General features: G+C 47.0%; 1 protein-coding gene across 2 annotated transcripts in view; it reads left to right on the forward strand.

Moving 5' to 3' along the window:
- MIOS (meiosis regulator for oocyte development) overlaps nt 1–13,216 on the forward strand; it is a 34,574-nt gene extending 21,358 nt beyond the window's left edge. For both annotated transcript variants that reach the window (XM_040431239.1, XM_040431240.1), the window contains 4 exons: nt 6,507–6,659; nt 7,389–7,593; nt 8,418–8,547; nt 12,978–13,216. In XM_040431239.1, the coding sequence (XP_040287173.1) occupies nt 6,507–6,659; nt 7,389–7,593; nt 8,418–8,547; nt 12,978–13,074 (585 nt within the window). In that variant the 3' untranslated portion in view covers nt 13,075–13,216. The remainder of the gene's footprint in view (nt 1–6,506; nt 6,660–7,388; nt 7,594–8,417; nt 8,548–12,977) is intronic.
- The last annotated feature ends 1,095 nt before the right edge of the window (nt 13,217–14,311 follow it).

The raw sequence follows: 14,311 nt of genomic DNA on the forward strand, positions 1-14,311 counted from the left end.
AACAGCCACGGCAGCCCAGGGAAGTCCGCCACAAAGCCCATGATCTCTCTTATTAATGGGGAAGCAAACGGTGGAGGCACATACACAGACACCAGCACCAGCTGTATTCCATCCACCTTACACACCACACATACATACCTGCCCTCAGCGTCCACACACTCCTGCATATGTTCATACCTGATACTCCTATGCACAATCATACTTACACCTCTAGAATGAGAGGAATGAGTTGAATGTAACGCATGGATCACCCAATTTTTATTCATCCAGTGTAAATTTTCTCCTGTCAAATGCGTTTCCTGAAGACAACATATAGCCGGCTGAAACCGCCCCAGATACTGAAAAATACACTGTCTTTTCCGTGCTTCAGCCATCCCTCTCACATTCCAGCTTAAGATTCTAATCGCCTGTGACATGGTAAAACTTTAGACCATATTTGAATCTCACACCCCATTCAGATAACACTCGCTCATAGTTCAAGACCTTAACCTTCCCCCCCAACCTTTTCCCTACCCCCCCACCCCCCTCCCTCCCTCTCATACTCAGGTTACTGTAGCTGGGGATACCTTTCCCCTCAGTATCCACTTCCCACATTAAAACAGGGCAATCCGAGAGCAACCATCCCTTTAACCTACAATAAGCATAACAATTTATAACACTTTTCCTCAGGTAGAGAATCCTCCCCACAACTGAGAAATACATTTTACTATCATTACCGCCTGCTCCCTCCTCAGGAACTACCATTTGGTAGCATTACATAATACACTCCCTAACTGGTGCAACATTTAAAGCAATCCTAGAGTGTAAATGCATATATAACTTGAACATAAGAAACGTATATCTGCCTCCTTCAAGTGTCCAGGGCACCACTTCTCAATTGTCGCTCGTGGACGTCCAGCCACTGCGTCGCCTCCTCCGGATCTTCAAAAAATCTGGTGGATCCCAATGCCACCACACGCAGTTTAGCAGGAAACAGCATAGCGTACTGGACTTGTAAAGCTCTCAGCCTTTTCTTTATGTCCATAAATCTACTTCTCCTCCGCTGCACTTCGTTGGAATAATCCGGAAATATGGATACTTTCACCCCATTCAGGACCATCTCCTCATTATCCCTAGATTGTCGCAGGATAGTGTCCCGGTCTTTAAAATGGAGTATCTTCGCCAGTATGGGACGGGGAGGTCTGCCAGGCGGAAGCGGCCGCATGGGGACTCTGTGCGCCCGCTCCACCGCATATAATGAGGATAGACCTTTTTCATGAAATAATTGGTGCAGCCATTTTTCCACAAATTCGGTGGCATTATCCCCCTCCGTCTTCTCTGGCACACCCACAATCCGCAGGTTATTCCTTCTGGACCTGTTCTCCAGGTCATCTGTTTTGGCGTATAACGCCGCTATATCTTTAGCAGATGATTTTGCCGCCATTTGCAAAGGCTGGATAACGTCCTCAATAGTGGACACCCTCTTCTCCAATTCAGAGGTGCGTTCTGTGATTTTATGTAAGTCATGCCTAATTAAAGACACGTCTGACCTCAGACTGCCAACCTGTACTGTAAGCACCTTCAGTGTGCTGTTACAACTGGCCACAGCGGCCATAATATCTTTTAGAGTAGGCTCTGCTCCATCCACAACTTTAGGGCCTACCGCGTCTTTTGCCGGCCGTGCAGGGGTTAATGGCGGCCAATTTACCGCGTCCAGGGTCTCCCCGTCGGTGGATTCATCCTCTTGTCCAGAGGAAACCTGAGCGTCCATCTCCTTCTCCTCAGCCCAGTCTCCCCCAGCACTCTCCGTGCGAGCAAACCTGCTCAGCTTTGCGGCGGCCGTCTGTCTCGTCTTGGGCTGTAAGGCCGGCCCCTCTTCTTCCTCGGCGCCATGCCGACTCTCCTCTGGCCTGTCACAGCGCGGCCCTTTACCGGACTTTCTAGGCATATCGGGACTCAAAAGATCAGCACCACACTCTCCTGTCTCCTCTCAACCACCAGGTAGGCTAGGATCTGCGATATAAGGGGTTGCTACCACTCTAAAATCAGGATGTCTGCAGGAGCTCAGTGCGGTGCGACCTACTCCATGCGCTCTCAGGCCACGCCCCAAAAATCAATGGCGAATTTATTTTTGCATTCTGCATTACATCTGACAGTTTATATTCCTCAGTGAATACATTGGATTCGGCCAGCTTTGCTTTCTCCTCGTCGCTGTCTGCGACTCCCCCCTCATTACTTTTTAAAGGGCCGACACCTTCAGATTTATACTTTTTAACATTTATATAATTGAAGAACATTTTTGGGTTAGTTTTGCTTTCTTTGGCAATTAATCTCTCGGTCTCTAGTTTGGCCGCTTTTATTAGTTTTTTACATGTTCTATTTTTTCCTTATAGTTTTTCAGTGCTTCCGTGCTACCCTCCTGTTTTAGTGTTTTATATGCTTTCTTTTTGTCATTTATTGCTTTCTTTACAGTTCTGTTTATCCACATTGGTTTCTTTTTGTTCCTTAACCTTTTATTCCCATACGGTATGTACCTCTCACAATGAGATTTTAGGATGCTTTTAAAGATATCCCATTTTGTGGCTGTATTTTTGAGGACTCTTAGTTGGCTAAATTTAGCTTTTTTGAAGTTTAGTATCTTTGTTCCTCCCTGTAGAAACGCTCTTTTGAATGATAATTGGAAGGTTATTACTTTATGGTCACTATTTCCCAGGTGTCCCCCGACCTGCACGTCTGTTGTTCTGTCAGGTCTATTGGTTAATACTAAGTCCAGTATGGCCGCCCCTCTAGTCGGGTCCTGAACCAGTTGGGAGAGGTAATTGTCTTTGGTTATTGCCAAGAACCTGTTTCCTTTATGAGATATACAGCTCTCAGTTTCCCAGTCTATATCTGCGGAGTTCCCCCATAATAACCACCTCATTATGATTTGCCGCCTCGTCTATCTTGTTTAGTAGTAGATTTTCTGTGGACTCTGGTATATTAGGTGGTTTATAGTAAACTCCTATTAGTAATTTATTATTGTTTTTAGCTCCATGTATCTCTACCCACAGTGACTCCACATGTCCATGTCCCTCACTTATATCTCCCCGGGGTGTGGGCTTTAGACAGGATATTGCATAAAGGCAGACCCCTCCCCCTCTCCGGTTTTGACGATCCTTTCTAAACAGACTGTAACCCTGTACATTAACTGCCCAGTCATAGCTATCATCCAGCCATGTTTAGTTATTCCCACTGTCATAGCTATCATCCAGCCGTGTCTCAGTTATTCCCACTGTCATAGCTATCATCCAGCCATGTCTCAGTTATTCCCACTGTCATAGCTATCATCCAGCCATGTCTCCGTTATTCCCACTGTCATAGCTATCATCCAGCCATGTCTCAGTTATTCCCACTGTAATAGCTATCATCCAGCCATGTCTCAGTTATTCCCACTGTCATAGCTATCATCCAGCCATGTCTCAGTTATTCCCACTGTCATAGCTATCATCCAGCCATGTCTCAGTTATCCCCACTGTCATAGCTATCATCCAGCCGTGTCTCAGTTATTCCCACTGTCATAGCTATCATCCAGCCATGTCTCAGTTATCCCCACTGTCATATCTATCATCCAGCCATGTCTCAGTTATCCCCACTGTCATAGCTATCATCCAGCCATGTCTCAGTTATTCCCACTGTCATAGCTATCATCCAGCCATGTCTCAGTTATCCCCACTGTCATAGCTATCATCCACCCGTGTCTCAGTTATTCCCACTGTCATAGCTATCATCCAGCCATGTCTCAGTTATCCCCACTGTCATATCTATCATCCAGCCATGTCTCAGTTATCCCCACTGTCATAGCTATCATCCAGCCATGTCTCAGTTATCCCCACTGTCATATCTATCATCCAGCCATGTCTCAGTTATCCCCACTGTCATATCTATCATCCAGCCATGTCTCAGTTATTCCCATTGTCATAGCTATCATCCAGCCATGTCTCAGTTATTCCCACTGTCATAGCTATCATCCAGCCATGTCTCAGTTATCCCCACTGTCATATCTATCATCCAGCCATGTCTCAGTTATCCCCACTGTCATATCTATCATCCAGCCATGTCTCAGTTATTCCCACTGTCATAGCTATCCTCCAGCCGTGTCTCAGTTATTCCCACTGTCATAGCTATCATCCAGCCATGTCTCAGTTATTCCCACTGTCATAGCTATCCTCCAGCCATGTCTCAGTTATTCCCACTGTCATAGCTATCATCCAGCCATGTCTCAGTTATTCCCACTGTCATAGCTATCATCCAGCCGTGTCTCAGTTATTCCCACTGTCATAGCTATCATCCAGCCATGTCTCAGTTATTCCCACTGTCATAGCTATCATCCAGCCATGTCTCAGTTATTCCCACTGTCATAGCCATCATCCAGCCATGTCTCAGTTATTCCCACTGTCATAGCTATCATCCAGCCATGTCTGTTATTCCCACTATGTCATAGTCCTCCTCACACATCACTAATTCCAGCTCCTCAGTTTTATTAGTCAGGCTTCTGCCATTAGTATACATACAATCTAGGCTACTTTCACACTGGCGTTTTGGCTTTCCGTTTCGGAGATATGTTCAGGGCTCTCACCGGCGGTCCAAAACGGATCAGTTTTGCCTTAATGCATTCTGAATGTAAAAGGATGCGCTGAGAATGCGTCAGTTCCGTCTCCATTCCGCTCTGGAGGCTGCCTGCAGCGTTTTGGTGTCCGTCTGATGAAACTGAGCCAAACGGATCCGACACACAATGTAAGTCAATGTGGACGGATCCGTTTTCACTGGCACAATAGAAAACGGATCCGTCCTCCATTGACTTTCAATGGTGTTCAAGACGGATCCCATCTTGGCAATGTTACCGATAATACAAACAGATCCGTTCTGAACGGATGCAGACGGTTGTGTTATCTGAACGGATCCACACAAAACGCGAGTGTGAAAGTAGCCTAAGAGGTTTATGTATATTTTTTACCGTACACCTTTCCTTCTGAACTGTTCTAGTCCCTCCTTCCATTCCTCCCCCAGCCCCACTACCTCACCCCCGGTCTCTATCTGCACTATCTTCCCCTCCTATAATGTAATTACCCTCCCCCCCAGTCCCTAGTTTAAACCCTCCTCCGACCTTCTAGCCATCGTCTCCCCAGCACAGCTGCCCCTTCCCCATTGAGGTGCAGCCCGTCCCTACGATAGAGCCTGCAGCCGACACTAGGTTCACATTGGCTTTAGGCGGCTGTTCCTGCATAAATGCAAAAAGCGCTGCCTGCTGCAGTATTTATCTGACTGAAACCTGCCATTTATGCTGGAAAGCGGCCGAATCCCATTCTAGTCAATGGGGATCCGGTGGTTTCCGGTATTGACACTGATGAGAACGTACCCTTAGAGGCTTTACAGCAGCCACCATGGACATAGGCGCAGTGGACAAGAGCTGACCCCACAGACTTCTAGGCCTGCTACGTGACCTGTGCGGAGGTCAGGGGGGAGCAGATAAGCTGAGCTTATTGGGGGCCCAAAGTGTAAGGGGGGAAAAAACCACACAGCGGCTTCTAGTTCCACCTCCTTCTACTATAGACCGTATATATCCCCTGCCTGTTTACTGAAAAGGGGCACATCTTAAAATATATCCTAGTTACAAGTTGTGCTATTGCGACTAAAGTCATAGGGGGACATTTATGAAGTGCAGGGTATTACACGGCAGTGTCGGTCTCTCCCCCCGCTGGCATCAGACGCACTACAATCATTAATAAGGGTCCATTCACACGTCCGTATGTGTTTTGCAGATCCGCAAAACATGGTTGCCAGCAATGTGCGTTTCCGCATTTTGCAGACCGCACATCGCCAGCACTCTCCTAGAAAATTGCAGACACGAATAGGACATGTTCTATTTTTTTTTTTGCGGATCAGCAAATGCGGACAGCACATTCCGACCCCATTTAAAATGAATGTGTCTGCACATGTTCTGCAAAATTGCGGAACGGATGCGGACCCATTTTGCGGACCCTAAGTGTACACCTCTTAATAATTGGGGTGCATCTGTGCAGGTCCATGCGACAAAACTGTGATCTGCACTAGCAAGGGAGGATTAGAATTCAAATCCCGGGCCCAGCGTAGCCGCTCCTGCCCTGATCTGCCCACTTTTTCGGAGAAGCGTCAAGCTGGGCTCTGAACCCCCCCCCCCCAGAGAATGGCCGCTAGCTGGGTGTGGCACTGGGGCGAAGTCATCAAACAGCAAGTAATAGGGCAGTGCCATGGAGCATAAGGGGCAGGACCTGGATGATATATGGTAGTGTCCAGAAATAAAAGGATACGAGTCAATACCCTGAAATTTCCGGCACACCGCTCCATTCCGGCATCTGCAAAAAAAGTTGTCGAGTATGATATCGATATAACCGTTATAGACATGATAGATGGGACCTTGGAGTCCTCGGTTGTCCTCAATCCTTCGTAAGGAAGTTGCATTGAATAAAACCCCGATATTAACCCTCTGCTTTTCTCGCGGACGTGTGTAGGGATCTCCATCGGAAGTGATGAAGGACGAGCGGGTCCAGTACTGGATAGAAAACTACAGGAACTTGCTGGATGCCTGGAGGTTTTGGCATAAAAGAGCGGAGTTTGATATCCACAGGAGTAAACTGGACCCCAGCTCCAAGCCCCTCGCACAGGTTGGTTGCTACGAGAAAGCTGGCTACATACCTACAGGCTGCGAGGGGGGGGGGGGGGGGTCTTACATCCCCTGTTGGAATTCAGTTCCCCTTGCTTACGCGAGGGCCATGTGAGCAAATAACTACTGCGCATGTGGCGCTGCTATATCTGTGGTTGTCGCTGCCTGACAGCAGAGTGTAAATGGCTGTAGCCAAGCAGTGTGGACTCCGGGCTGAAACATTCATCCTGCCCTGACACATTGTAACAAACCATGGCTGTAATTTAACAGTGGCGGAGAAGGAATGTAATGCATGACAAGACTACGGGCTGCGTCATAAATTACCTGCCTCCTCCAGCTCTCCTTGCACAGGGGTAAATAATGAGTTAGCTGAGGCCGATGCCCCCCCTTCTCCTCGCCAAGACCCTTTTTTGTAGACTTGGAGAGGGTGACTAGAAAAGTCACAAATGCATCGCATCCGGTGGATTTCAGACTTTTCTACACCAAAAAGAGGCGTAAGTAGAATGATGATAAATTTCCCCCTAAAGAAACCTCCACTCTGGTTGTAAATGTTTCCAGTCACTGACAGCAAGCAGACATTTTACTGAAGAAACATAGCAGGCAGATGAGAATTTTGTATTGTGCCATCATTAGATGAAGCTCCAGTAATGGCCTGTGGTGATATTTTCTTAGTTGTGGAGTCGCCGGAGCTGAAGATTTTATTCCGTTGGGTTTTATTTCCCCCCCCCAGGTATTTGTGAGCTGCAATTTCTGTGGGAAATCCATCTCTTACAGCTGCTCCTCGGTGCCGCACCAGGGCCGGGGGTTCAGTCAGTACGGAGTCAGCGGGTCGCCAACCAAGTCGAAGTTCACCAGCTGCCCCGGCTGCCGGAAGCCTCTTCCGCGCTGCGCTCTGTGTCTCATCAACATGGGAAATCCGGTGTCTAATAGTCCAGGTAACCTCCGCCAAATAGGGGTGAAAATGAAAAGTCCTACAGCTTTCTAATAGACCTTATACTTCAAATGGAAAATGTCGCCAGAGGGAGCGTAAACTGGTGGCGCAGACCCCGATTTAACCCCTTAAGGAACAGGCTCATTTTTAATTTTTTTGCATTTTCATTTCTTTCCTTCCTGCATTCCAGCAGCCATGACTTTTTAAATTTTCCATTCACATTAGCCATAGGAGGGCTTATTATTTTTGCAGGATAAGTTCTATTTTCTAATGGCACCATTTAATTCATTATGTCCGGTGAAAAAATTCTTTGTGGGGTGAAATTGAAAAATAAAACCTCACCCAAAACAATTCAGGCAAGTACGGCGTTCGCTATGTGCTAGAAATGACGACGTCCTTATTCTGCGGGTCAATACCATTACATTTTAACCCCTGGACTTCTGATGCACATGGACAGAGCAGTCCTGAAGGGGTTAATCGGGGTCCCTGTCACTAGTTTCTGCTGCCCACAGACTGAGCAGCCTAGAACTGGTGACAGATTGCCTTCCAACTTTTCAGAAATCTTTGCTGTCAGTGAATGAGAACGCTCTTGTCTACATTCACAGACAGTAAGTCTATACGTAGCTTGTTCTGCTCTCAGCTGAGGGTTTGTCGCAATGGTATCCAGTCTTAGACAATGCTCTGTGAGCTGAACACATCCCTCTGCTACAATGTATCAGTCTGGAGTCGCAGAGCATTGTCTACACTGGATACATTCTGCAGAAACGTGCGTGTATTCATTAATAGAAGCCAGATAACCCCCCTGTAACGGATCCGTCCTCTTCCTAGGAGCCTCCAAGTCTGATGAGAAGATAGACCTCAGCAAGGAGAAGAAGGTGGCGCAGTTTAACAACTGGTTCACTTGGTGTCACAACTGTCGACATGGAGGTCACGCCGGGCACATGATGAGCTGGTTCAGGTGAGTGAGTGGCTGGTATAATCACTGTGACCACCACATCGGGGGGAACCAGACAAGATTAGCGAGGAGGTGTTGCTAAAGCCTGCATTAGACAGGCAGATAAGTAAGCGTTCCCTCCCGGTAATCGCCTGCTAGCTAGTGGAGGAGACCACTGCTATTACAAGCAACAATCTCCTCCACTAGGCCATCACTCGTCCCCGTACTGTCTAGTGGTGTCCTGGCGGCAGATCGCTATTAGACACCACGATCTGCCGCCGGCAAGCGCTCAGTTTTAAGCCTTCTTAAAAATCTGAATAGCTCGATGAAAAAGTGTTTGCTCGTTCATTGGGCAATCGGCGCCGGTATTACACTGCAAGATGGTCGCTAACGAGCATGTATGCAAACGCGCGTCAGCGATTATCGGCCGACACATCGGCCTGCAGAGGGAGACAAGTGTGTATCTGTCCCTTACCATGCGGAAGTAATGGCATGGGGTAAGATCAGAAGTCCAGCTTGTCATCTGTGCCCATAGACATGAATAATGTAAACAGGTTGCCCATTTTCCCATATTACGTCATTTTCTCAGCCGGTATCAGCCAAAGCACAGAGCCACATAGTGGATGAACACGTATTAGACAGCCACCCAGTTAAAGGGAATGTGGCATCAGAAAATGACCTATTAATTCAATCACTTTTTTTTTTTCCTTTTTTTCTATCGTTTTTTTTTATTTTCCGTTTTTCCCATGTCAATTTTTTTTTTTTTTTTTATGTGGCCACTAGGTCTGATAATAGGTCCTGATTTCCTGTTCTGTACAGTTAACACTTCAGTAGCCATTATCACAGACAGGATAACAATGACAGGTAACACCCCTGTATAGATAAGATAGGATCCACCGTTCGCAATAGGTGATATCACAGCTTTTCTGCTCCCTCCTGACCTCTGCACAGGTCACAGAGCATGCCTAGAAAACGCTCCCATAGAAGTCAATGGGATCTGCTACTGTCCATTGCGTCTATGGCCAACATGGCTTCTCTCAAAAGACAGGAAGTCTTAACGTACTTTAGGCCTAGTGACCAGCGTGAAAACTGCAGGATTATATACATTTAATTTTAATATAGTGGTATGGAAAAATGAAAAAAAAATATATAAAAACGTAGGTCGTTTTTCGGATGACACATTCCCTTTAACATGACACCTGGTCAACCCCTTTGATGGCTATGGCCAGCTTTAGCCCCTTCGTGACCTGTGCCGTATATGTATAGCGGAAGCTGCTTCTTTAAACATGGCGCCCACTTGCGGGTGCCATAGCAGAGACCCGCAGCACATGTATGCCATAAGGCTGATTGCATACATTTCACCCCTCAGATTAGTGAAATAATTGGATTTTGTGTTACCGTAAGATCCCTTCCTCGTCTCGTTCATTGGAGGACACGGCAAATACCTTGGGTATAGCTGCTGCCACTAGGAAGTGGACCTCCCGCTATACCGCTCCTGCAGGCACTGAGCTCATCAGTTTGTACGGAGGCAGTAGGAGAAAAAAACACGAGTAATAAGGAAAATGACCCTATGCAAACAATAACATATCCGAACCAAGGGGGAAAATAACCCATAAAGGGCAACCATGCACCGTGCAGAGAACAGATGATATACAAGAGGGGGGGGGGGGGGGTGCTGTGTCCCCCAATGAAGGAGACACCGCAAAGACCTTGGGACGTTCTAGAGCAGTCCCTATGGGTGGGAAGACAAAGCATGAGAGCTGTCAATGCATCGCTGCTTGCAGCACCCTGTGACCACGAGCTGCATCAGAGGATGCAAAAGTATGCCCTAGAGAACTTCCAAAAAAGTGCAAAGGGAGGACCAATTAGCTGCCCTGCACACTGGCAAAGGGTTAGGCCTTGTGCTGTATCGCCCAAGAGGCCATCACCCAAAGGGGTGGAACCGGGACCTTAGAACGAGAAGCTTCGCTGATCAACATCTAGATCCAGGGACTGACAGTGGACTTGTCGGCCGCTAGGCCTTGCCGAGGGTGCTCAGGGACCATGAAGAGAGAGTGTAGTGTAAAAGCAAGCAAGGTGCCCCACAGCTAGTGCTGGCGATATGTGCCAATAGGCTTGCTGGGGACAGTAGTACCCCAGCAGTTACATGCATGGATGAGCCACGAGGGAGGGGGGTGTAATATACTCTTCTAACTCCCGTTCCCAGAAGACTAGTGGCTTGGTCGGCCTCGATTCCAGCAGGCTCTTTCAGCTTCCAGAGCATTGAAGGCCTATGGCTGGCTGGCGGGCGGGCTCTGGAGGATTTGGTGGTCCTCCACGCCACCTTTTCTGGCTGCTAGGGATGTTAGGGGACATTCTGACGCATGCCAGTTGGGTAACCGGGAAATAATTCCACTCTGGACCCAGTATGTGATCATCTTTAAAATAAAAAATAAAGAGAAGACAGGACCTTCAGAGCAGATGTCTGCCTCCTACAGACACTAAGCTAAAACTGATGAGCTCAGTGCTGGTGGGAGGAGTATAGCTGGTGGGAGGAGTTAACAGTGTCCGCCTCCTATACCCAAGGTCTCTGCTGTGTCTCCCAATGACATAGACGAGCAATACCAACACATGCCACCAGGTGGCAGCACTGTATTTTTATATTGAATAAGAAGTGTTCAATGATGGCTATATGGCCATTAGAGATCAGCGAATTTCATGTTATGAAATTCGTTCACGCTTCGTTTGGTGGTAAAAGCAGAATTGCGTTATGGATTCCGTTACCACGGACCATGACAGAATGTATAACAGAATGCCTTTAGAGGCATTCCGTCATAATAGAAGTCTATGGCCTGCTTAACGGATCCGTCCCATTATGCAGGAGAGGAAACGGGACGGATCCGTTTTGCAGCCCATAGACTTCTATTATGACGGAATGAATAACGCATGGTCCGTGGTAACTGAATCCATAACGCAATTCTGCTTTTACCACCAAATGAAGCGTGAACGAATTTCATAACATGAAATTCGCTCATCTCTAATGGCCATCAATGAACCCAATTGGCAATCTAATGATTGCCAGTTATAGGAACCCAGCGTGACTTAAAAAAAAAAAAAAAAAAAAAAAAAAGTAATTTCTAAAAATATAAAGGTTCAAATCACCCCCCTTTCCTAAAGTTAAAATTCTTACCCAATAAAAAAAATAATACATATCATGGGCTTCGACATGCGAAAATGCCTGTACTATTAAAATAGAACAATATTAATCCCATACGGAAAAAAAAAAAATAAACTGACAGTTTGCGGTTTTTTTTGTCACTTCAACTCCCCAATTATTTTTTTTTTTTAAGTGATCAAAAAGTCAGGCCGCTATTGAAGTACAGCTCTGTGCCATAGAAATAATATAGAAGCTGAAGTGCCGCAACCCCTTTAATCAATTGGCTTGTCGAGAGACGCAACCTCAGGGCTCATGCACGTGACCGTGTGCCAGCTGGCAAACAGCGGGTCCACAATGTACTGGCACCGGCTGTGTGCACGCTGTTTCACGGATGTGGACCCATTCACTGGAATGGATCCACAATCTGGAAGGCCATGGAAACACTAACCGAGTGCCTCCGCACCGCAAAAAAAATAGAACATGCTCAATTTTTTTGCAGTCCAGACGGATCATGAACCCATTCAAGTCTCCATCCAGCCACACGGACAGGGCACTGGGGACCGCAATGCATAGCCCATTCGTGTGCATGAGCCCTAAATAATCTGATACTAACTCACACGCGGTGCGATCTTATACCACGGAAAATTGCTCGGCAAAATCTGAACTTCTCACCTCAGAACTCTGATGAAGGTTTAGATGCAGAATTGCTGAGGATTTCAGGGTGCGAGATGTGCGACCAGCAGCCATTGAAAGCCACACATGAACCCACCCTTAGGCCCCTTTCACACGAGCGAGTTTTCCGCGCGGGTGCAATGCGTGACGTGAACGCATAGCACCCGCACTGAATCCTGACCCATTCGTTTCAATGGGTCTGTGTACATGAGCGTTGTTTTTCACGCATCAGTTCTGCGTTGCAGGAAAAACGCAGCATGTTCTTTATTCTGCATTTTTCATGCAGCCTTGGCTCCATAGAAGTGAATGGGGCTTCAGTGGAAAACACATTGCATTCGGAAGCAAGTGCGGGTGCGATGCGTTTTTCACTGATGGTTGCTAGGAGATGTTGTTTGTAAACCTTCCGTTTTTTAATCACGCGCGTGAAAAACGCATCAGAACGCATTGTACCCGCGTGGAAAAACTGAACGCAATCGCAGACAAAACTGACTGAACTTGCTTGCAAAATGGTGCGAGTTTCACTGAACGCATCCGGACCTAATCCGTCACACTCGTGTGAAGGAGGCCTTATCGTATCGCCTGATCCCAACCCGGCAGGCATTGAGTGGTCACCGCTCAGTCGCATGTGTCCCCTTATGTTTTGCAGAGATCATACGGAGTGCCCAGTGTCCGCCTGCGCCTGTAAATGCATGCAGCTGGATACAACAGGCAACCTCGTTCCTGCAGAGACCGCACAGGCCTGAGGTGGGACCCTCACAAGAGACTTTTGGCCAAGACGTGTATTTGTGAGCTACCTGACAGCAGGAGACCTTCTGCCGCATCACGGATGGTGCAGCTTACACAGTGTTGTCAGTCATGAAGGACTGACTCAAGGAAATGTTCTGTCCTCTGCTCAAAAAGATTTGCTAAGAAATAAAAGTAAAAAAAGTTGTTTATTTTTAAAGGAAAAAATGTAATTTCTGAATTTATCACTGGAGCCGGCCATGGACTGAAGCATTGGGATCTGTCACTCAGCTGGTTGAAGGCTGTGCACGTGTTGTTTTTTTTTGGGGGGGGGGGGACTTGAGAAGCGTAGTGCACCATACATCTCCATCATCCAGTTAAAAATGTATACGTTTTTTTACAATGGAACTCTATGGTGACGGATGCAGCTATATGACATACATTTAATGTGGGATGTAAACCCCGCCTAAGGGGCTCACGCACACGACAGTCTGTATTTTGCGGCCCACAAAAAATGCGGATGACGTCGGTGTGCATTCCATATTTTATGGAACAGAACAGATGCCCCTAATAGAACAGTCCTCTCCTTGTCCGTAATGCAGACAATAATAGGACATGTTCTGTTTTTATACGGAATGCGCACGGAGTAGCTTCTGTGTTTTTTTTTTTTTTTTTTTGCAGACCCATTGAAATGAATGGGTCCGCAAAAAACGGAACAGACACGGAAAGAATATACGTTCGTGTGCATGAGGCCTTACTCCCAGTAGTCGCCTATTATTTGGTAACATTTTATCATTCAAGCCCTGAAGGATAATCTGGGGAAGTTGATGTTTTTTTCGCTCCCCCCCATTCACACTGCAGTGTTGTGGATAGTACTTTCTGGAGTAGAATGAAAGAGCTGCACTACTGTTTTTGGTAGCCAATATTGACAAATACTCCATGAAACACGCCTTAAAGGGCAGGGCCAGGTGTGATGAGGTGTTCACTGCCAAAGAGAAGAGAGAGCAGAGCCTCTAGGTGTAATGGTAACGCCCCCGTTGCTCCTAGAGACTCATTTGCATATAATAAAACATCATTTTTCTCAGCAATGCGGGCACATAGGAACATGGGACCAACACAGCTGCCGAGCGCACATGTAACAGGTCAGCCAGTGTCATAGGGACAAAACTGCTGACAGATGCCCTATAAAGGGGTTAGCTCATCTCATACATAAATATCCAATAGGTGGGGATCCCACCCCTAGAATCAGAACAGGGC

This window comes from Bufo bufo, chromosome 5, assembly GCF_905171765.1.
Source record: "Bufo bufo chromosome 5, aBufBuf1.1, whole genome shotgun sequence".
In the NCBI taxonomy this organism is placed as follows: domain Eukaryota; kingdom Metazoa; phylum Chordata; class Amphibia; order Anura; family Bufonidae; genus Bufo; species Bufo bufo.